The following is a 24,533-nucleotide window of genomic DNA, read 5'->3' as shown; positions in this document are numbered from 1 at the left end:
TGTCTATATAAGGTCCCACAGTTGACAGTTCATCTCAGAGCACAAACCAAGCATGAAGTCAAAGGAATTGTCTGTAGACCTCCGAGACAGGATTGTCTCGAGGCACAAATCTGTGGAAGGTTACAGAAACATTTCTGCTGCTTTGAAGGTCCCAATGAGCACAGTGGCCTCCATCATCCGTAAGTGGAAGAAGTTCGAAACCACCAGGACTCTATCTAGAGCTAGCCGGCCATCTAAACTGAGCGATCGGGGGAGAAGGGCCTTAGTCAGGGAGGTGACCAAGAACCCGATAGTCACTCTGTCAGAGCTCCAGAGGTCGTCTGTGGAGAGACGAGAATCTTCCAGAAGGACAACTATCTCTGTAGCAATCCACCAATCAGGCCTGTATGGTAGAGTGGACAGACGGAAGCCACTCCTTAGTAAAAGGCACATGGCAGCCTGCCTGGAGTTTGCCAAAAGGCACCTGAAGGACTCTCAGACCATGAGAAACAAAATTCTCCTTTCTGATGAGACAAAGATTGAACTCTTTGGTGTGAATGCCAGGTGTCATGTTTGGAGGAAACCAGGCACCGCTCATCACCAGGTCAATACCATCCCTACAGTGAAGCACGGTGGTGGCAGCATCATGCTGTGGGGATGTTTTTCAGTGGCAGGAACTGGGAGACTAGTCAGGATAAAGGGAAAGATGACTGCAGCAATGTACAGAGACATCCTGGATGAAAACCTGCTCCAGAGCGCTCTTGACCTCAGACTGGGGCGATGGTTCATCTTTCAGCAGGACAACGACCCTAAGCACACAGCCAAGATATCAAATGAGTGGCTTCAGGACAACTCTGTGAATGTCCTTGAGCGGCCCAGCCAGAGCCCAGACTTGAATCCGATTGAACATCTCTGGAGAGATCTTAAAATGGCTGGGCACCGACGCTTCCCATCCAACCTGATGGAGCTTGAGAGGTGCTGCAAAGAGGAATGGGCGAAACTGGCCAAGGATAGGTGTGCCAAGCTTGTGGCATCATATTCAAAAAGACTTGAGGCTGTAATTGCTGCCAAAGGTGCATCGACAAAGTACTGAGCAAAGGCTGTGAATACTTATGTACATGTGATTTCTCAGTTTTTTATTTTTAACAAATTTGCAAAAACCTCAAGTAAACTTTTTTCACGTTGTCATTATGGGGTGTTGTGTGTAGAATTCTGAGGAAAAAAATGAATTTAATCCATTTTGGAATAAGGCTGTAACATAACAAAATGTGGAAAAAGTGATGCGCTGTGAATACTTTTCGGATGCACTGTAATTTTTGTATCCTTGTTCATTTCTTATCATCACAATGCACAGATGACTGATTTATGTGTGCATGTTTGTGTTTTTTCCAAGAGTCCTTTATAATAAAACATCTGATCATTTTAATAAAAATAAATAATAATGAATACCTAAAAAATAAAATAAGTATTCATCTTTCTACTGTCAAACTCTTTTAATCCTATTTATGGTTAAGATACCGACTGGAACACTTGCCTATTAAAAAAATGTATTATTGTTTTTGTGAAAAACTATATATTGTGCTGTAAGATAATAAAAGATTAGCATATACAATGTAACAAATCTGTGTATTTCAAAAATAAAATAATAGCAGATAAACAAATCTTCACTTTTCTTTTTAAACATAAAAACAATCATATTTAATCAGATCAGTACATGACACATACTGTAAGTTTACTTCGTAAGTAGTGTATATAAATGTAAAAAATTATACTACAACATCACCATACTAATTTGAAGGGCAAGAAAAAACTTGTGCATTTATTCTTCCAAAGAGATTAATTTTAAAGGGCTACCTTCCTTATGAAAGTGTACTTTACACCCATTGTTGCTTCCTGTCAGTTTGATGGGCAGACAATTATTGTTGTAAGAATTTACTATTTGTTAATCAAATGTTGCCGATTTATATTCTGAACATGGCAGTGCAGTGACACAGTGCTTACTGCTCCCAAATCCAGTTACTAGATTTTGTCATTTAAAATCAAAACAGATCCCCAAATTAATCTCTTGTGTCACCTTAATCGTTTAGTATAATCCTCGCCCAAACTATGCTTTAAAAAGTTGGATTATCTAAATACTTCTGTTCTGTAGGCTTACAGATGAATACATCACTAAAAACATTTTGGAGAAAGTGGCATGAGAAAAAGTTAGAAAGATGAAAATATAAGTCAGACAGAGTGCAAACTGGTTGAACAGAACATCTGACTTAAAAGGAAACAGATAAAGGTAGCTTGTTCAAAACAATTCATCATAACATATTTCTAAAAAATAGTGACAATTTAGAGGATAGTACTTTTGTGTCAACCTTTACTGAAGTCTGATTTGATCAATTTGATTTGTTTTGAATTTTCTAAATGAATGTTTTTAAAATGATTAACTTTCATATAAAATACTTCAAAACAGATTTAGACATTGCTAAAAAAAATCCAAAACTTACTTCTTCATTCATGTACCAATAAAGTGAGGTATCTTTTAGAACAAACCAATACTTTTTCCATTTCTGAGAAAAATAACTCTTTGCATCTTTCTTCTTCCAAAGCCATCCCTCACAGTCCCCACGACCGAGGTCTTTACAAGAAATCCGCCTCTTACTCATTGCTGTTGCTGCGCCTGAAACACACCAGAATAATCTGTTAGTGACACTGTCAGTTTTTATTTTATGAAGCATTTTACTGAAGCCATGCCTCTTTGGTGTTTTTTTTTTTTTGCATCTACACTGAAATGGCAAGCATCTCTTCAGTATCAACAGGACACTAACCTTTCTTCTGTAGTACCTAGGCTTCAATGAATAAATTTAAAGAAAGTAGCTTTCAAATGCCCTTTGATGTTCTTACTAAACATGAATCCATGTTTCAAACACTATTACTGGTCAAAATATTTTCTAAACCATTTTTAAAATGAAAAACAATTTCAGAACTTTAACTACAATACTACCCAAATAAATATTACTCAATAAAGAATGGGCACAAGTCTGCAGATATTACAAACATACAAAACATACTGTAATACCAAAGGATTACTATGATCGCTAAAATCAGATGAATATTAATAAAGTGAATTTGGGAGTTTTAATATTATATACACATTGTGATAACAGATTACATCACATCTTCAAAAGATTTGATGAGTACTGTTAATATACCATGCCGTATAACAGAAACCATTTCTTGCTAGCCCCCCACTACAGAAACATGCAGTGCAAATATGTTGACATTGCAGTCACAAAATAATGAAAAAATAATGAAAATTAGAAACACAATATGAATTAAAACAGATCAAGCAATAATTTAAGTACAAGTAAAAGAGTTCATTGGTAATGTGGGTGACTTAATGGAGTCTTAGTCATGGATCAAACAAATGACTATCTGGGAGTTATGAATTTAATGGCCTAGGGTTGAAAATTTTTGTGCAAGTAAAATGGAAACAAATTGTTGTTGTTGTTGTAATAGCACTAGCAGTAGGTACTTCAGTCTAGATACTTCCTAGAGGACTACCCTCCGCATTCTTTTGTCATAAAATATTTTGCCCTTTATGCAAGGGACTGTGGCTCTCTAGTGATAAATTGGGTTGATTTAGATACTTAATCCTTGGCCTTGTGGTCTGCCACAGTACAGCTGCCATACCAGACTGCAATGCAGCCAAGATGCCAAATACAGAAAAGCCCCAGAATGTTAAGTTTTGGAATGGAAAAAAAATCTCTCTCACTTAAACATATGCCTCCAATGTTAGTCCAGCACCAGCAAGCAATATTTTTGTGAAATAAAAAAATACGCTTCCATAAAGTGAAAGAATATAAGCAATCGTGTGACTTTTTCTGTTATTACTGCCTAGTTCGATGTTAATTAATGTTGATTTATTTTGTTTTATAATTGTGTTTTTCATTTTTCTATTCTTTAATATGTAAAGCACTTTGAGCTACTGTTTGTATGAAAATGTGCTATATAAATAAATGTTGTTGTTGTTGTTGTTGTAGTTGTCTATGGAACAGAGACAGCAATACACATACATTTACATTTATTTATTAGGCAGACGCTTTTATTCAAAGTGACTTACAACATTTGAGATACCATTCGTTACGTTTCTTTTTGTTTTTTTTCCCCCAATTGGAGCACAGGTTGGTGAAGTGACTTGCTCAGAGTCACACAGTAGCAGTGGTGGAATATGAAACCACAGCCTCTTGGTCTGAAGTCGAAAGCCTTAACCACTGCATCACTGTCTACACATCTAGGCATCAACATTCAATAATGTCAATAATCGTGCTCAGCAATGACTCTCTTAGGTGAAGCCAAGCCCCTGGTCCTGAATAGGAAGGTGAGCAATTAAGTGATATTCATAGCTGGTCACCTTTTATGATAAATTAAAATACTGTTGTGAGATTAATCTAATACTCTAATAATCTAATAATCATGGCCCTGAAAGCTGGTGACAAGCTGAATGTTGGTAGGACATGAAAGTAAGAATTTCACTACATACTGTATGTCACCATTCTACTACTAAAGAGGAAAGACAATGCAGTGGGGTCCTAGGTGTCACTAGGGGGCATCCTAACCTGAGAACATTCAACTTATAGTGAAATCAGGATCCTGGAGTGTTTCCCAAGGATGTTATTAGCAGCTAAATCCCAGTTGTAATGTGAAGTTTGAGCAAAGGTTTTCTAGGAAGAATTTAAAGACACTAGGGTTGTGTAGGGAGAAACACTGAGAAAAGGTGGCAAGTGTAAGCCTGGATTGTGGAGTTTCAGTATTGGAAACTAATCAAATGGAAAATAACTAAGTGAAACCAGACCAGTGTGGCATGAAGGCTTTTTTTGTTAATTTTGCTTACTATTTTGTGATTTGTCTTCCCTAAATCAAAATACAAGTTTTTGCATCCTTCACTGTTCTGTATGTAGGCTAAAATGCCTACAGGGTGATACTGTTACTCTATAGTCTATAAGCTTTGTGCCAGACATCTTACATAACATATACTGTATTAGAGGGATAATAAATTCCTCTTTATTGCTACATATAAAGAAAATCACCAGAACCTACCTATGTTGTTCAGGTTTACAGCCCACTCCAGCACCTGCGACCAGGCTGAATTTACTTTTGCTGTGCAGTGCCTCAACTTTAGACAAGACATGACAAGTACTTTTAGAAAGTGATTTCATCATAGCTGACAAGGCACATTTTGCAGCTTTGTCAGTACAAAATTATTATTGATCTTTTGGGAATGAAATATATGAAGGTAGGTGTAAGCATTTAAAGTCCCAGTCTAACAAAAGTTATTATTTGTGTTAATTGTAAGTTGTGTGTGATATCTTGACATTCTGGTCATTTTATATTTCAGTAAAAATAAAGGGTTTATGCAAGACTTTATAACATTTTTACTGGATTTATATACTATTGAACTGCTGATTTTTTTCCTTTCACCTTAATTTCCTGTATCTATAGAAGTATAATCTTATTGATTGCCTCAAATCTATAGAAGGTATGCTTAACAAGACACAGACTCAAAACATAAAAATGAAAGAAATATGGCAAAAAAAAGATGCTAATGCTGTAAGGAAAAATCTATAGCTTAAGATGAGAACAATGTGGTGAGGCAGACAATGTAGTCCAGTGTCTAAAGCATTATAGTTTAAATCACTGGTTTTCACATTCAGTTTCAGTCTCTGGTGCAAGTTAGCTAACCTTCCTGTACTCAATCTGCACAAAATACATAAACAGTTGAAGTTCATACTGATGTATTGTAAATGCAGCTTGACTTGTAAAAAGAAATTAACCAAAGGTATGTTATTATTGTTATAATAATAATAACAAACCACATCCACCAATACTACCAGCAACAATAACAATGAAAGCGTCAATGGATACTGCCATCACTATAACAAATACTCACCTCTGCTTTTCTTTTTAGACTTTTGATGCAAAGATGACTGTTGAAATGTCTGAAAAAGGTAAAACGCTTTCATTAGCAGTATTATGAAATGTTTTTTAGTATATTTCTAAAATTTTACAGAATATTTATATCTCTTTGTCCGTTGCATTTAAAAACAGTATAAACACTATAAACAAGCATAACAGAGAAGAAAATAGCCTTAAGGGATTTTTTTTCCTAACTTTTTGTTTTACTTGTAATACCATAAAAAGTGATGACCAGTACTGTCTAGCGGCATCAGTGTCTAGTCAGGCAACACCACAAAGCACCTGGTTAAATAGCCCACTTCATCACTCAGCATCAACTCAATGCAGGATCTTTATTACAAAAAATGGCAGAAGAAAGCATTTCTAATTGTTTTACACTCAAAACCCTATGCCTTTCTTCCACCCAGTAAACTTCAAGACATTCAGTTCTATGCCAGCAGGCTTAGCAGTTTAAATTGCTAAAATCCATACAGACACTTGTTTCTGTGACCAAGGCTCTATCATATAAAAACCTGCACTACCATTTTGCATTGCCAGTTCAATGTTATTGAGAAGTGCTTATAAACATTGAATCATAGTAGATTTAATTTGGCCTTTTTGACACTGATCAACAGAAAAAGATTCTTTAATGTCATAGTGAAAACAGATTGCTGCAAAATTAATTATGAATACAAAACATAAAATTAGAATTAGAATTAGAATTAGAATTAGAACAATCTAGACGAGAACAGGCCATTCAGCCCAACAAAGCTCGCCAGTCCTATCCACTTGCTTCCTCCAAGAAAACATCAAGTCGAGTTTTGAAAGTCCCTAACGTCTTACTGTCTACCACACTACTTGGTAACTTATTCCAAGTGTCTATCGTTCTTTGTGTAAAGAAAAACTTCCTAATGTTTGTGCGAAATTTACCCTTAACAAGTTTCCAACTGTGTCCCCGTGTTCTTGATGAGCTCATTTTAAAATACAAGTCTCGATCCACTGTACTAATTCCCTTCATAATTTTAAACACTTCAATCATGTCACCTCTTAATCTTCTTTTGCTTAAACTGTAAAGGCCCAGCTCTTTTAATCTTTCCTCATAATTCAACCCCTGTAGTCCTGGAATCAGCCTAGTCGCTCTTCTCTGGACCTTTTCTAGTGCTGCTATGTCCTTTTTGTAGCCTGGAGACCAAAACTGCACACAGTACTCAAGATGAGGCCTCACCAGTGCATTATAAAGGTTGAGCATAACCTCCTTGGACTTGTACTCCACAGATCGTGCTATATAACCTAACATTCTGTTAGCCTTCTTAATGGCTTCTGAACACTGTCTGGAAGTTGATAGCTTGGAGTCCACTATGACTCCTAAATCCTTCTCATAAGGTGTACTCTCGATTTTTCGACCGCCCATTGTGTATTCAAACCTAATATTTTTACTTCCTATGTGTAATACTTTACATTTACTGACATTAAATTTCATCTGCCACAAATCTGCCCAAGCCTGTATGCTATCCAAGTCCTTCTGTAATGATATAACGGATTCCAAATTATCTGCTAATCCACCTATCTTGGTATCATCTGCAAACTTAACCAGCTTGTTACTTATATTCCTATCTAAATCATTTATATATATTAAAAATAGCAGCGCCCTAGCACTGACCCCTGTGGAACACCACTCATAACATCGGCCAGTTCTGATGAGGTTCCTCGCACCATCACCCTCTGCTTCCTGTGTCTGAGCCAATTCTGCACCCATCTAAAAACATCACCCTGAATTCCCACTTCTTTTAACTTGATGCCCAACCTCTCATGTGGCACCTTATCAAATGCTTTCTGAAAGTCCAGATAAATAATATCATAAGCTCCACTTTGATCGTATCCTTTTGTTGCCTCCTCATAGAATTCCAACATGTTAGTAAAACACGACCTCCCCTTCTGAACCCATGCTGACTGTTCAGAATAACTCCTGTCCTTGTCATGTGTTGCTCAATCTTATCCTTAATAATTCCTTCCATTAATTTTCCTGTGATGCTTGTTAAGCTTACTGGCCTATAGTTGCTTGGATCTGCCCTGTCACCCTTTTTATATAATGGGATGATATTTGCCATTTTCCAGTCCTTTGGAATCTCTCCAGTGCACAGTGACTTCCTAAAAATGTGTGTCAAGGGTTTATATATGTACTCACTAGCCTCCTTAAGAACACGAGGATAAATATTATCTGGGCCTGGTGATTTGTTTGATTTTATCTTATTTAATCTGAGCAGCACTTCTCCCTCTACAATTTCCAAATCCCTCAGTACCTCCTTAGTAGTTGCGTTTACCTCTGGCAGGTTATCCACTTGCTCACTTGTAAACACCTCAGAAAAATGTAAGTTTAGGGCATCTGCTATTTCATTGTCTGTATCTTTTAATTCCCCTTTACTATTCCTGATGAACTTGACCTCCTCCTTAACTGTTCTTTTACTACTAAAATACTGAAAGAATCTCTTGGGGTCTTCTTTCGCCTTATCTGCTATATTCCTCTCCAATTATCTGCTATATTCCTCTCCAATTACATAAGTATTAATATGACAAATGGAAATCATCACTGGAGCAGCCAATTGGTTTTAGAATTCTCTAAAGCACACACACACACATATATATATACTGTATAAATAAAATATATATATGTATGTAGGTATATGCAAACTTCTCTAAAATTCAAATCAGTTAACTAAATCCCCAAACACGTACCTGAATGTTATGCCTTGCATTTACTGATTTACTTGTGAATATTTGGTTTTACAGGATTTTATTTGTAATTAGCTGTTAAACTGTTCTTTGCGCATTAAACAACTGTAAGAACAAGAAATGCTTCAGAACGGCAATTAAAATATGTGAACAAAAAAAGTGTACTTTTTGCAACCCTAGGCAATATAATTTTGAAATGATGAATTTAAGAGACTGCTGGCCCATTCATTTATCCATCCATCTTGGAACCAACTTATTCCAATTCAGCCTATTTCATCAGCAGTTTGCATAAGACATGAGTACATTGTCCGATGATGGCTCAAAGAAGAAGACTGACAGTAGAAGTCATTACTTTGTGCCTCTTTTCTGAAATGGGCTACTGTCTTTTCAAGTAGCCACTAATCATTAGAATGTTTGTTTATCTGTCTCTGAAATTTGGAGGAGAAATCTTTTTTTGGCAAAAACAGACTGAATCCCCCCCCAACCCCACCCGAGTACTCTGTTTTCTTAACACCTTATATTTTTCTGACCAACATATTTTCTATCTGCTAAGAACAGCAAATTACAATGTTCACTCTGGAAATACAATCTTAGCAAAATGGTAGATAATATAGCCAACTGAGTGTTTATTGAAGGCTATTAATTGCATTCCTGACTATTTAAGCTGCATGTAACCTTCAATTATAGTATGCAGCAAACATCTAGAAATTTCTGCAGCCTTGTTATCTAGTGGTGCTCATTTACATGAAGGACTGCAATTAATCACAATGTCACATCAAAAGTATCTCACCACACAGATGACAACAGAACAAAATCGCATCACCACTACCCCCATCCAAAAAAAAAGTATAAATGTAACTTATTTAACAAAGTCTATTTACTACAGTGGTTTGCCTTCAGTCTCCTCTCCCATGAGGGATTTAAGACAAAAACATTCCTCAGACACAAACTGACACCTACACGTATCCACACAACTTGTTTGTGTTCATGAATCTGATAATCACTACTAACACACATGATATCCAATATGGTGTTCCACAAGGCTCTATCCTGGGTCCGCTGTTATTCTCAATCTACATGCTTCCGTTAGGTCAGATTATCTCAGGTTACAACGTGAGCTACCACAGCTATGCTGATGACACACAGCTGTACTTACCAATAGCACCTGATGACTCCGACTCTTTCGATACACTAACACAATGTCTTACTGGTATTTCTGAATGGATGAATAGTAATTTTCTCAAACTAAATAAAGAGAAAACTGAAATTTTAGTAATTGGCAATAATGGATTCAGCGAGGTTATCAGAAATAAACTTGATGCACTAGGTTTTAAAGTTAAGACGGAAGTAAAAAATTTAGGGGTAACCGTTGACTGTAATCTGAATTTTAAATCGCATATTCATCAGACCACTAGGACAGCATTTTTTCACTTAAGAAACATAGCAAAATTTAGACCTCTTATATCATTGCAAGATGCGGAGAAATTAATTCACGCTTTTGTTTTCAGTAGACTAGATTACTGTAACGCACTCCTCTCAGGACTACCGAAAAAAGACATAAATCGTTTGCAACAAGTGCAGAATTCAGCTGCTAGAATCCTAACTGGGAAAAGAAAATCTGAACACATTTCTCCAGTTTTGATGTCACTACACTGGTTGCCTGTGTCATTCAGGATTGACTTTAAAATACTGCTTATGGTTTATAAAGCCTTAAATAATCTCGCTCCATCTTATATATCGGAATGCCTGACGCGTTATATTCCAAATCGTAACCTTAGATCTTCAAATGAGTGTCTCCTTATAATTCCAAAAGACAAACTTAAAAGAAGTGGTGAGGCGGCCTTCTGCTGTTATGCACCCAAAATCTGGAATAGCCTGCCAATAGGAATTCGCCAGGCAAATACAGTAGAGCACTTTAAAACACTGCTGAAAACACATTACTTTAACATGGCCTTCTCATAACTTCACTTTAACTTAATACTGATACTCTGTATGTTCAATTCTTCATAATAACTATTCACAGTGGCTCCAAAATCCATACTGACCCCTACTCTCTCTTCTGTTTCTTTTTCCGGTTTCTTTGTGGTGGCGGCCTGCGCCACCACCACCTACTCAAAGCATCATGATGCTCCAACATTGATGGACTGAAAGCCAGAAGTCTACGTGACCATCATCATCACGTCCTTCCATGAAAACCCTAAATACAAAGAGGACTGTTTGACTTATGTTAGGTAGATTGCCCAGAGGGGACTGGGCGGTCTCTTGGTCTGGAACCCCTACAGATTTTATTTTTTTCTCCAGCCTTTGGAGTTTTTTGTTTTTCTGTCCACCCTGGCCATCGGACCTTACTCTTATTCTATGTTAATTAATGTTGACTTATGTTTATCTTTTATTGTGTCTTCTATTTGTCTATTCATTTTGTAAAGCACTTTGAGCTACATTTTTTTGTATGAATATGTGCTATATAAATAAATGTTGATTGATTGAACAGAATTAAAGTGATGATAAAGGCCAGTGTTCATAACTTTCCATCAGTAAGACACACAAATGATAATGCAAATACTGCTTAAAATGCTTTTTTTAATCACTTGAAATGAAATTCATTCACAGTTTCAAGAAGGCATAAAATGTCAGTATTTGTAAGGTGTCATGTAAGCTACTCCTTGGGACACTGAAACATGCTCTTTACTATGGATAGTGGGCAATTTTAGAAGATTGTTTTTTTTTTCCTTTTAGAAGAGTGTATTGTAATTGTATTTTTTCATTACAAATACAATTTAGTGTAAAGCTGGAAGCCAAAAAGGAAAAAAAAGATATTTCCATTTATATCTAATCAGCAAGTAATGATAGCAAAATATAGCAGCATCTCTATAAGAGATATGGAATGATCCTTTCAGTGAATACAAGCTATATTGAGTATATCTGACAGTACTTTCTGAATTCAAATAAAAAAACATCTATATATATAATTCACTAAGGCAAGACACCCATGGAAAGCACGCCGGAAGGCCCGTGGATTCACTAAGCCGCCGACAAGTAAGACACCTATGGCGCACGCAGAAAGGAGCCACGGCCACCAACTCCAAGACCATTGGATATGCTGACAACTCGCAGAGCCACACCCACCAACTCGGACGCAATGACACAGAAAAAACGGCGTCATTTATATTCGTCTGTCGTAGAGACCACATGCACCTCTGAGCCACGTTGACTGTTAATAGAGGCATGTTTCTCGCGGAGGTAAATTGACATATGCTGCATATAAAATGGTTTGCGAGGGGTATTCCATGGGATCCTTAAAACAATCCTTTACAATTGAGGTTAAAACACAATGAAGTAAGCAGTCTTTAAAAACCGACCGCGTGCAGCATAGCAAACATGCAGCAATTCGCATGCGTGACAAACATGCGTCTTCTTCACTCATGGACAATTATATGTTGCTCTCTCCAGAGTTCCATCTTATCATTCACTTTCTGTTGTATCCTCAAATCCTCCCTTTTTAGACAACTGTGTCTTTCCAGAAGTGTTCAACCATCAATAAATAATTATGCAGCGTTTGTTATGCCGCAGGTTCACTATTGTGTTGTATTTTGCTCTCTCCAGAGTTCCATCTTTTCATTCACTTGCTGTTGTGTTCTCACACCAACCCGTTTTAGACAACCGTGTCTTTCCAGAAGTGTTTAGCATTCAATAAATAATTATGCATGAGATTGCGCGTGTGTCTACTGGACGCAGAGAGGCGTGGGTAAGCCATTGAACCCCATTCGGGCTGCAAACTGTGGAATTCCCACTAAGTCCGATTCTTACGCTCCCACTGGTTACGTCCCTACCCTTTGTACACACCCCCCTCGCTACTACCGTGGTCGGGTGTCTTGGTGGATTACATATAGAAAAGCAGCCAAAACCACACAGAGCAATGAAAAGTCTACGTGAGTCACAGGTGCATCTGGACTGTGCAAAGACGATAACGACTCGAGTGTCGAGTTGGAGGTGGGCACATGAGCAGCCAGTGCATACTGAACTTTTTCAGTCACAGACGATTGTGTGTTGGTTCGTTCTGTGCATTGTTACAATGTTGCTTTTCTTGCTGATTTATTACATTACTGATTTTTCAAATGTTAATTTTCTCCTTGTGCTTAAAAATCATTAAAAAAACCAGCCTGATTATGCACCATATGGTACGCCGTGGGTTGGCTAGTTCTCCTTAATACACTACTCTGGCTACTAAACATGCACTTTATTCTTCTCAATATGTTCATTTTCACTGAATTAATGTCTGTATTGCAGTTTGTTGTACACACTAAACTGAATATAGCAAAGAATAAATTCATAATGGAAAGACAACAACAACAAAAAAAAAAATCTGTCTCTTTGGTTAGTCTTCAAGAGGTGTGAATGGCTGCCCTGACATTTTAAGCCTGGTCAGGTTCAGATGGCTGTAGCACTAAATGAATGAGTCAAAGTAGGTGGGAACCTTAAACTCTGGGCACAAAGCAGAAAACAAAATGATACTGCCAACAGTTTGTGATTTACAATTTGATTCTATATGTGGCTACTGTATGTGGCGTGCACAGGAGGCACTTCTACTATTGACTAGAGTACTAAACATTAATGCAACATTCCTCATAAACATTACAATCGTCTTTAGGGACCATTCCTCAACGGTCATTTCATTACAGCCACTTAAGCCAATTTAGAGTGATCACGACTCTCCGCTTGTGGTGAAAATCTCTATCATTGAGAAATGTCATTAAACAATTACTTTTGTAATTTGAGATTTCAAATGCTTGATGCAATTTTTTCATCTCTAGTGCTAGAAAGATAACAGTCAAACAAGATTGTACAACTCAAAATAAGAAAAACAAGTTTAAGAATGCAAAACAATTAAAAAGGTCATCCACTTTTTCACAGGTAATACCAGGTCATTTTAATGCACATATTATGTTGACTATGAAACACACTGAAATATATAAATCAACTAAAGATGGTTTATAATAAGGTGTAATAAATAATTTACAGACACTGACTATTAAAGTGAAATTACCTAAGCTACAGAAAAAAATAAAAGAAGCAAGGATATGTTAAAAAAGAAAAATTACTTTTGTAAAATCATCAACTACTCATCCACCCTACTCATCATCATTTGATCAGTTTATTCATATTCAGGATCAAAAGGTGAAACTCCATTGTGAGTAACGTCTGGCTTACTATATTTCAGAAATTACGAAAGGCAAAGAGCTAAGATTATAAAACAAATACCCTTGATTATCTGGTGGAAGCCAATAGCTAAATAATAAACATTTTATTTTTTAACACAATGTTTCTTACTATGCCCTTTTTCCCAAAGGATCTTCTCAACACAGTTTGCCTGTGACCATACCTCTTACTTTTATTTGCAATAATTTGGCGATCACCTGAATTAATTTGCTTGTACTGTATATTTGGCAAACCTCCTGAATTTGACAAAAAGCTTAGATTGTTTTCCCCCACATCCCTTTTTTAGCACCTTTCTTTTTCTTGTCTGAAGGTTGCGGTATTCTTACACTAATCTTTGCCTTAAAATTTAGCTTGAACTTATCTTGCTGCCTATGCCTTGTGATTAGCTACTACTCACAATTGTTCCATTGTGACCATATTGTCTAATTTTTTGGATGTCTGTCTCAATGATAGGAATCTCTGTTTTAATATTTTGACCATCAAATCTTCTACAAAAGACTATTTCCTCTCCTCAAAAAAAATAAAAATAAAAATGTGTTAATAAAAGAATTGTTTTACTTTGTAACAGTATTGAGTTACTTCACAGAATTATTGTGTTATTTCACAAAAGGTTTTACCTGGTGTACTCGGTATCATCATGCAAATGCCTCCTCTGGACGTCCTGAGGGGTGGATTAATAATGTGCATAGACTTCAATCAATTGACAAGAACTGAACACAACTCATAGGTATACATTTAATCCTGCATGTGCTGAGGTGGAAATTTAACCTGCACACTGGTGAATAGTTATAAAACACTGGCCCTTATTTGCTGTGCTCTCACTTATTTTCACAAATAATTTACTTATAGACAAAATACTGACAATAACTTATAAGTTATATTTTTATAAGCAATACAGAATTTAGATAATAGTTTAAGTAACATTTAAGGAAATGTAAGCAATATTTTTGTGTATAAACATATTTTTAAAATAAACAAGGGGGCTTTGACCCCTGCTCGCCAACCTCCGTTTTTGTTTTCTGGATACACACTTTTAAGATTTTTTTTTTCTTTAAATTGTTGCTATTTCGTTAGTTTCACTTTTATTTCAGAACTTATGCAAAAACAATATTTGGAATCTTTCGAGTCCCAATGTGCTGAATCTTTTTAATGAGGTCAGTGAGATGTGTGTTTAATGACTTTGTATCATAATTCAGGATAGGTGTCTCTGTTTGGAATTTCAGCACAGACAAAATGATCTACATCATCAGCAGTTAATAATTTTTTTTGCAAAGTAACCAATAAATGCATGTGAGTTAAACCAGGTTTTTGAAATTCTCTTGACTTAAACTTCAAAGCCTTACAATATTTACATACTTCTGATATATCACCTATATCCATATATTCGATCTCTATTCACCTTTTTGTTATTTCTCCGAGTAATAATTCCTCTTTCTTTGCACTAATGCGATGTTTACTTTCTTTATCTTGACACTGTCGTTTTTTCTACTTTCATATTCTCTATCTAGCTCTGCATGTGTTTCGCGCCTACATTTTTTTTTTTTTGAGTCTTTTCAATTCCAGTTTTCATTATCTCTAACCTGCTCTGCATGTGTTTGGCCCCCTTGTTTTTTTAACCTTTTTATGATGTTTTACTTTGTTTTCTACTCTGTCTTTTATTTCAGACCTTGCTTTATCCTGCTTTGTTTTCAATGACACCTTGTCCGTGGTGATTATTTTCCATTTTCAAGTAATAATTTCTGTTTGTTTGTGCTACTGCGATCTTTACTTTCTTTTTTTTTTTATACTTTCTCATTTTCCTACTTTCATATTCTTTAACTTTCTCCACATGCGTATCACACCAACGTTTTTCTTTTTGAGCCTTTCGAATTCCACTGCTTTCATAATCTCTAACCTGCTCTGCATGTGTATAGCGCCAACGTCCGGATTGGATATGCTTTTTTCTCAATTCCATTTGTTTTGGGCTTTTCTTATTTTCTGAATTTGCACCTAGATTATTCTTTTTCTTTTTTGTCTCTGCAGTGCTTTTGAGTCTCTTTTCTCCGCGGTGCTTTCTTCTTCGCTTAGTCGTCTACATTTCATTTACAACGTATTGTCCTTATACACTTCATATGCGCTGAGAGCCCTGGATCTGTGTGTGCTCAAAGCCAAAACACGACTGAGTGTGTTGCTGCCCGTGATCTTATTTGGTTGTAAGTAGGGTGTGTCTTGCAAGAATCTCAAGTTCCACATCCCCGCGAGACAGTCCTAGGTCAATGTCTTGGCACAAAGTCTCATGTTTAAGGTCCCCGCGAGACGCTCCGTGGCCAGTCACTTTAGTCTCACGGGTCTTTTAAGTGTCTTCCATGATCTTAACGTGAAGATCACGTCTTGTCACCCTACTGTTTCTCTCCAGGATTTTTTTTTTTTATAACTGAGAGATATTACAGCCTTAAGTGTTAGGGTGTGGATGAGTGATGTGATAAACCATTTCACATTTCTTCTCTTAGCAGCCACTCTGATCTAAAATTACTTACTGAAGAGGTTAGTATAATTGAGTAATCATCAGCCTGGTGAACTATTTAGGTACAAGTGTTATAGGGCACGGCTGCAATATTGTTCATCGCAAGTGAAGAGCAGTATATGAAACAGAACACAAAACTAGTTACTCTTTTCTTAGTAACATTAACCTATCAAAGCCATTATCAATTAGACCTATTCACAGAATAAGAAAGACTTCAAATGCTTCTTAAACATATTGAGAGAGTCAGAAATTCACATAGAGTTGGGCAGTGCATTAGACCAGTTTGGAGCTACAAATAAAAATATCCGGACTAATATTTGATGATGCGATGTGGAGGTGGCATCATCCGAAGCCATTCACTGGCAGACCTGAGTGGGTGAGAAAGAGCATAGTACCTCCATATACACAGGTGTTTACTCCCCTATTACTCTGAAGGAAAGCATAAAAGATTTGAATTTGATACACGCTGCTACATGGAGCCAGTGTATAGACCAAAAATGAAGAGTGGCAGTAGCCTAAACAGAAGACGTTATGCTTCTGAATCAGGTGCAATGACTTGGTAGCACATGCAGGTAGTCCCGTCAATAGGGAGTTGCAGTAAGACGGACATGACAAGATCAAAGCCTGGAACAGGAGCTGTGCTGCATACTCTGTCAGGTATGGTCTGATCTGGCAGATGTTATACAGAATGAACGTGTAAGAATGAGAGACAACTGAAATATGGTTACTAAAGGATAGCTGGGCATCGATCACCACCCCAATGTTGAATACTAATTTGGTGAATTTTAGTAGTAACGAGTCTAGTTAAACAGAGATGGGGTGTTAAATAGATGGGCTGGCTGGGATAACAAGGAAGTCTATCTTTGCCACGCTGAGATAACAGTGAGAAATGCTAAGATTCTAGTTGATCCCATGAAGCCCTCAGGAGGGAAAGGCAGGTATGGCTGTGTGTCGTCAGCATAGCACTGATCAGAGAAGCCATGGGATTGGAAGATAGGGCTTAGTGAGGTGGTGTACAGAGAGAAGAGAAAAGGACCCAGTACTGGGGACAGACCTGTGTTTGCCTGATGCACCCTCGACACTGATTCTTGCCAGGACATACAGTAGAATCTGTCAAAGATTTAGAACTCAAACTATTTTGTGTAGTACTGTTCATTCCAACCTCCTGGGGTCAGCCACCTAGTTGATCTCAAAAAAAAAAAAAAATAGATTGCAAAAACAAAAACAATAAAAAATAAAAGTCTTTTAAGGTGTTTGAGTGGAAGCCTTATGTCTATAGGGAAGCAAAAAAGAATAAAACATCTACAGTAAATATTGCACTTAACTTGCACGGATTTCTTGTTTGTTTAATAAGAGACACCTTGAATCAATTAGGTTCCACAATAACATGCAATGGAAAATCTGAAAGATTTGGATCAGGTCAAAGGAATGCAAATTCACCAAGAAACTTGAGTTGCAAGATAAAAATGACCAATAAAGTAAGGAGAAAAGACACATTTTCCCCCTACTGGCTCCTTTGCTTCAGAAATGAGAGAAAAATAGGAATTTAAGGAAATTATACTGCTTGAAAAATAATGTGGGAATTACTAAATAAAACTGGTTTGCGTAGTGTCAAAGAATAAAATTTTATGGTAAAGAAAATCTGGCTTATAAAGAAGAGGGAACAGTAATAAGAAAAAAGTAAAAGCTATGATGCTGTGAAAACAAACAATTTTTCCATGTCTTTATCTGCATAATCACACATTTTTTCTGAGTAAATTTAGTCATACCTTTTTGTGGCTTGTAGTAGTAGATAGTAAAGTGACATTATAACATTAGGTTGGCTTCATGCCACTCTCTGCAACCGGACAGACCGTATCATGTGTTGACAGCATCCACACTGATATTCAATAGAAGCACCCCAACAAGGTAGTGTGCTGAGCCAACTGCTATACTCCCTTATTAAATTGACTCCAACAATGATGAGACAGCTAACAGGGAAGAGTTTTGCATTCTGAAAATATTGTTCCAGCAAAACAATCTCTCCCTCAATGTCAGCAAAACCAAGGGAATGATTATCCATCCATCCATCATCAAACCCGCTATACCCTAACTACAGGGTCACAGGGCGTAAGGCAGGAAACAAACCCCGGGCAGGGCGCTAGCCCACCACAGGGCGCGCACACACACACACCAAGCACACACTAGGGACAATTTAGAATTGGCAATGCACCTAAACTGCATGTCTTTGGATTGTGGGAGGAAACCGGAGCACCTGGTGGAAACCCACGCAGACGCGGGGATAACATGCAAACTCCACGCAGGGAGGACCAGGGAAGTGAACTGTCTCTTGCAACTGTCTCATAACTGTGGGGCAGCAGCACGTTTTTCTAACTTGCGGATAATAAAAGGGCTGTGATAATGGACTATTCTATTTGAAGTATAATTGTTTGAACAGTAATTAACATTAATATAGAGAACAACATTTTTTTAGCGCTTGGTGATCTTACAGATACTTAATTCACTTTAGAAAACTCAGTTATTTCTTCTAGTTTTTAATTTGTTTTTATCTGAAACATATGAAATGATTCCCAAAACTTTCATATGGTTACCAGTGGAAATATGTTAGTCCCTATATCAAGAAAAGGAATCTAAAACAAGATAACATGGAAGATGAGAATTCAAGTCAGAAAAGAGTCAAATAGAGTTGAAAGTATAATGTCTAAAAAAACTAGAGTATTTGTTTACTTAAAGATATTTATTCAAACTCATTTGAAGTATTCATATATCAGAATGTCATCCTTAAAATATTGAAAAAAACACAGGCTGCAAAGGACATACAGTACATTAAAACAGTCATAGTTATATAGTGTCCCCTAGTGGATTTTACCATATGGACAAACAACTTGACAAACAATAAAACATGCTTAGGGACAAAAAAAAGATAAAAAAAAAAAAAGAACACATCCATTAGGGTTCCTTAGAAAATTAAAACTAATGAAAAGTAACATCCAGTTACAAATGAAATATTAATGTCCATAACTATAATATATAGAAGATAAACATAAAATAAGAAGAAAACTCAAAATAGCAAACATGAAGCAATGCATCCAGTACATTACTATCTTAATCTGTATCTTTGCAATCAGTTTAATTTATAGTAACATTTATTTATTTTAAAGCTTGCGTTTGCTTGACCAAGAGCATTTTTTTCCACATATGACTAAGGTATGGATGAATGAAAATGACACAGTTTGTGTTTTCATAATCTTTGGGAAATTGTGTTATATTTGAGATACTGAAGAAAAAGCAGTCAATTATTCATTTTAACCTTGGTTTTCTTCACAAGGGACAGCAGTGGAAGAAAGGCTCAAACCAACTCCAGGCCACTTCAGTGTCACCATAGAAGTCAGCATATCTAAGGACCACCAAAAATACAAGTAAAATTATGTGAAACATAGCTATTTGATGGAGTTTCCTAATTAAAACATTGTATAAAATTTAAACATGTCTAAGCCTTTTCTGGATTATGAGGACCAAGTGCCAATCATGGATGCAGGGCAGAAACTATCACTGAACATGATGCCAGTTCATCACAAGGCTCAATTATGCACAAACCCAAAGAGAACTAAGTTTTCTTTTCTGGTGGCATGGTGCATCATTTTTTTCCCTGTTAAGCTACTATCAATGTAGAGTTTTAAGGTACTCCATATGCCTTTGTGGGTTTTATTTATGTACTTGGGCTAGCTCACCCATCAAAATAAAGTACATTGTAGGTTTGTTCACATTTCTTAACTGGTCCACTACTACTAAGTATTTGAAAGGGTCTAATTATGTGCCTTAATTTAATAGGTGTCCAAATTTATGCTTACTGCCTACACCCACTATTTAAGATGTTACAAAATTGGCTAAGAAAGTGGATTTTATAGTGGTTTTATTTGCATTATCAAGATTAAACTCCTACTTAAAACTGAGGTAATATGGATTATTTTGTTGATTCTTGTGTTCTACCTTCTGCTGTTAGGTACTTCAAAAACTTGTTCACAACATATTACATTGACTGGAATAAATGAAAATAAAAAAAAAGATATTATATTTTTTTGTCACCACATCAGTTATTTTTTGAGTTCAAAGATTAGGAATATGCATTTTGAGAAAAGTCTTAAGGATTACTAAAACGAGGATTAAAATCAGTGCATTATTAAAGTTATTTACTAGGAGAAATGTAATAATTCTATATCCGAAGAAAGGGAAGGTTAGCATAATTAAATGCTTTTCAAGGAAAAGTTTTCTGTGATGTGGAAAACTCAGAACTGTCAGAACAGCTGCCTTACTGGGGAGCTGCCTGGACAGATAAGGACGACACCAACTGCTAGAGCCAGTCTGCCTGAATGATATGACTTCTGCTTATGTGAGTTGGCTGGCTGAACAGACAAGGCAGCAGTCATCTATGTAAACTGACCAGCTAGAAAGAAACTATATTTTAAAAAAAGCACCAAACTACGAAACCAAAAATGCAAAGTAAGGACTATACTGTATACTATTTTCCCAGTACAAAATCCCACCCTCAAAAAAAAAAAAAAGCCTTTTTTTTGTTTGTTTTAAACATTCAATTCTGTAAAGATGTGTCTCCTCCTTCCTTAGCTATTATAATCTCCAGCAATTGCATCCTTGAAATGAGGGGCATGTCCTACTCTGACAGGCTAAGGGAAATAAAAATATTTTAGTCTTGAGTAGAGAAGGCTTTATGGGGGCCTAATCCAGGAAATACAAACTTGTTAATGACATTGACAAAGCTTATCAAGCAGAATTCTTTTAGGAAGATCATTAATCAAATATACTCAAGAGAAGTGAGTTTAAAATGAAAGCTAGGATGCAATTATTCACAAAAAGAGTCACTAGAACAAACTGCAAAGTCACGAAGTTAAAATGTAAATGTTTTAAAGTGAATAGAATATTGGGACAACTTAAACAAGTCAACATGCATTACCTATACTTACTGGACATGTACATGAACCCTCCATTTTTAGCAATCATTAAGTAGCCACAAAGAACAAATAAAGTATGACAGTGTTGTTGGAAGCACAAGCACAGGTAACACAACAGTTTCTGTAAAAATAATAAGCAGCCAATTTTAAAGTAAAAAAGATGATGACTAAACTTGTTAATGGAATAAAACAAATCAACCTAGACATGAATTTTAGGAGATACCACCCAAGCCCCGATTTTGCCAATTCAATAAACAGCAACACTGAGACAAGCATTGTTAATGCACTTGACATTTACTGTCATCATGAAATTCAGATGCACATCTCCTGCACAAAATGTACAGTAAAGTACAGGCAGAAATCCATTTGATCTCTGGCCAGTGAGATGAAAGCTGATTACAGCTGCTGTTGGAGAGCATTACTCCAAGTAAAATGCATGGCTTATTGCCTTGGCATAATCTTGAATAGCTTTTATTTTTATCTTTTTATTAGCTACTGTTCCATTTACAAATGCAGTACTGGGTTAATTTGAAAAGACAAGCAGATCAGGACTCATCAAGGAATGATAGAAATGTTCTTGCCAAATACACATGAGGATGACAGGTGTACTTTCTAGATTTTATTATTTGCATGCTCCAGTCATTACACATTATTTAATTACATTAGTGGCTAATAAAAAGTATTTTAAACTATATAGTAAAAAAAATCACTATTTTACTATGCTATATCATGAGTCTGTGTATCAGTGTGAATGGAAAAGCAAATGATGTTGAATTAAATTTATTCTGTAAAAGGACACAAGTAGTTAGTTAGTGACATTTAAATAATAATTAAGTAACATTAAGGCAGATTTCTACAAAATGTTAATTTAGTTATGTCTGATATGATTAAGTAGAACTTTTCTAAAGATATTATTGTGCCTCTCCCTCTATTTGGAGATAATAATGCACATTTTTTTGTTTTCAATTTTTCTATTTAATTAAAAATAAGTATCCATACTTGTACCAAATTTTCTCAACAAACATCAAAAATGACTTATTTCTTTTCTGAGCTCATTTTCTTGTTTATGATGCCATGGGCAGCTGTAGTCCCATAGGAAATAATTAGGCATGGGACACTAACCTATCACATGTAGCAAATATTTAATCAAACTCACTGATTACATTTTTATTTAGTTAACAATTCAATTTGCATTAGATACAATGTTACAATGAATGCATCTTACTTTAAATTGTACAAATTATGGATGATGAAAGCTAAACAAATTAAAAAAAAAAAAAATCCAAACTATTTGTTCTTGGGAGTTTTCTTGAGGAGGATATCCAGTCAGATTTAGCAAAAAAATAGTTCCATCGTTAACTGTTTTCACCTGGCATGGTGAAGCTGGTGTTGGAATGGAGATTTTTGGGGGATTTAATCTTTTCATTTATTATGAAAATGGCTTCACTTTCATGATTAATTACACACTCCATATAATATGCACAATCTGAAAAGGCACAAACTGTAAACCATCTATGCTATGGGCTGGTCCTGGGTGGGTTAGTTTCAACACAATTCTAATTCAATGATTATTATTTTTTTATATAAATTTGTTGTTCTCATTCTCAGATTACAATTTGAAAAATAATTAAATTACCTAACCTCAATAAGAGATTATATGAGTTAATGTGTTTACATAATACCGTAGAGAAGAAAAATAATTAAGCACAGTGAAGTAAATAAAAATAGTTTAGAATATTGAACTTGCCAAATGCTCATTAAAAATTTCTGATTATACTGTTGTCACAGACGGCTGGGGTTCTTACCCGGCCGGGACGCCTAGAAGGTCCGGAAGGTGGCAGTAAAAGCTTCCGGGTCAGGAGTACACAACCGTCCTGGAGCAGGAGAGCACCACGGGAGAGGAGGAGAGACTTTCCAACTCGTTGGGACCCGTGGCCACCGCCAGGGGGCATCTTAAGCCTCCTAGAACCTGAGAGAACATTACTTCCGCCACACTTGTCAAGATTGCGGAGGAACCTGCCAGGGACGCCTGGAGTGCTTCCGGGGCAAAGGGCAGCACTTCCGCCACACCAGGAAGTGAGACTTGCCCGGACACCACCAGTCGTGGTTAATTACTTTTAACGAGTCTGGCCATAGGCAGGAAGACAGTCTCTTCTTTCCAAATTAGTGCGGCTTCTGTCTTTCTCTCAACAACATCCTTTGCATCAACTCCTGCTAATGGTAGAATGATGTTATGATTCGGCTATTCTTATGTTTACTGTCTTGGCTTATTCAGATTACCAAGTGGTGTAGGCTTACAAAAATGAATAAATATACCCTGACTTGTGATATATTAATTATGTAGCTCTTATATTATTATTGAAGAGCAGTGTTAGTTTTACTACACGTTAACACAAGCAAACTATTCATACCATACAGGAGAACAACACTCAAAAGAAGGAAAAGTGTCTGTAGTCTAAGTGCCAGTAATTCTTGACTATTCTAAAATAGAACATTTAAGACCTTAATCAAAAAAGTCCATTTTATCAATGATTTTAGTTAATTAAATGCTTTCAGATGAAAAAGAAAAACTTAAATGTCCCTTATTTACTATGAGGGGTATAATCAGGATAGGTAAAATGTTCAACATGGAAAAGCACAATCAGCTCCCTTTTTCTATTTAATCCATCACACATTTCCAAGTTATCTTCACCTGCTGTCTTTAAATGCAGACAATCACAGATTCAATCCTGTAATATTGACTTTCACTTCCATCTAAAACATTCTCATCAGAATGGTTGTATGTCTGAGCATACATTTCACTTAAAATGTTACCAATTGTGTGGGCTAATGCAAGCTCATTTAGTAATATATTTAAACACCTTTGAAAATCTCAGCATCAACTACAGCATTTCAATTACTACTGATTTTTTTTTTTCACATGTGAAATAAATGGACAAAATCTATTTTTAAAAGATAATGAAAAGAGAAAATAAAGTATCAACATAAAAGTAATTTAAAACAAGTATCTTTATAAGAAGTTTGATAACTGGTTAAATCACGCATAACTCAAAAACATCATCCTAAGGGGCGGACAAGATGATTTGTAAATGTGTAGGCCGGGTTGCTGTGCATTTTCAAATCACTCTTTGTGCATGCAGAGTTTTGACACTGACCCTGGATTGAAACAACCCTTGATAGGGCAAAGAGGGTGT

The 24,533-nt window shown here is 36.2% G+C and overlaps 1 protein-coding gene across 10 annotated transcripts in view; it reads right to left on the bottom strand.

The window, feature by feature from the left end:
- Positions 1–24,533, bottom strand: part of cnksr2a (connector enhancer of kinase suppressor of Ras 2a) — a 763,738-nt gene that overhangs the window by 255,252 nt on the left and 483,953 nt on the right. For all 10 annotated transcript variants that reach the window (XM_039745560.1, XM_039745565.1, XM_039745561.1 and 7 more), the window contains 2 exons: positions 5,918–5,966; positions 2,475–2,647 (listed from right to left, as the gene is read on the bottom strand). In XM_039745560.1, the coding sequence (XP_039601494.1) occupies positions 2,475–2,647; positions 5,918–5,966 (222 nt within the window). The remainder of the gene's footprint in view (positions 1–2,474; positions 2,648–5,917; positions 5,967–24,533) is intronic.

This window comes from Polypterus senegalus, chromosome 2 (genome assembly GCF_016835505.1).
Source record: "Polypterus senegalus isolate Bchr_013 chromosome 2, ASM1683550v1, whole genome shotgun sequence".
Classification (NCBI taxonomy): domain Eukaryota; kingdom Metazoa; phylum Chordata; class Cladistia; order Polypteriformes; family Polypteridae; genus Polypterus; species Polypterus senegalus.
This window is presented reverse-complemented; position numbering and strand designations above follow the sequence as displayed.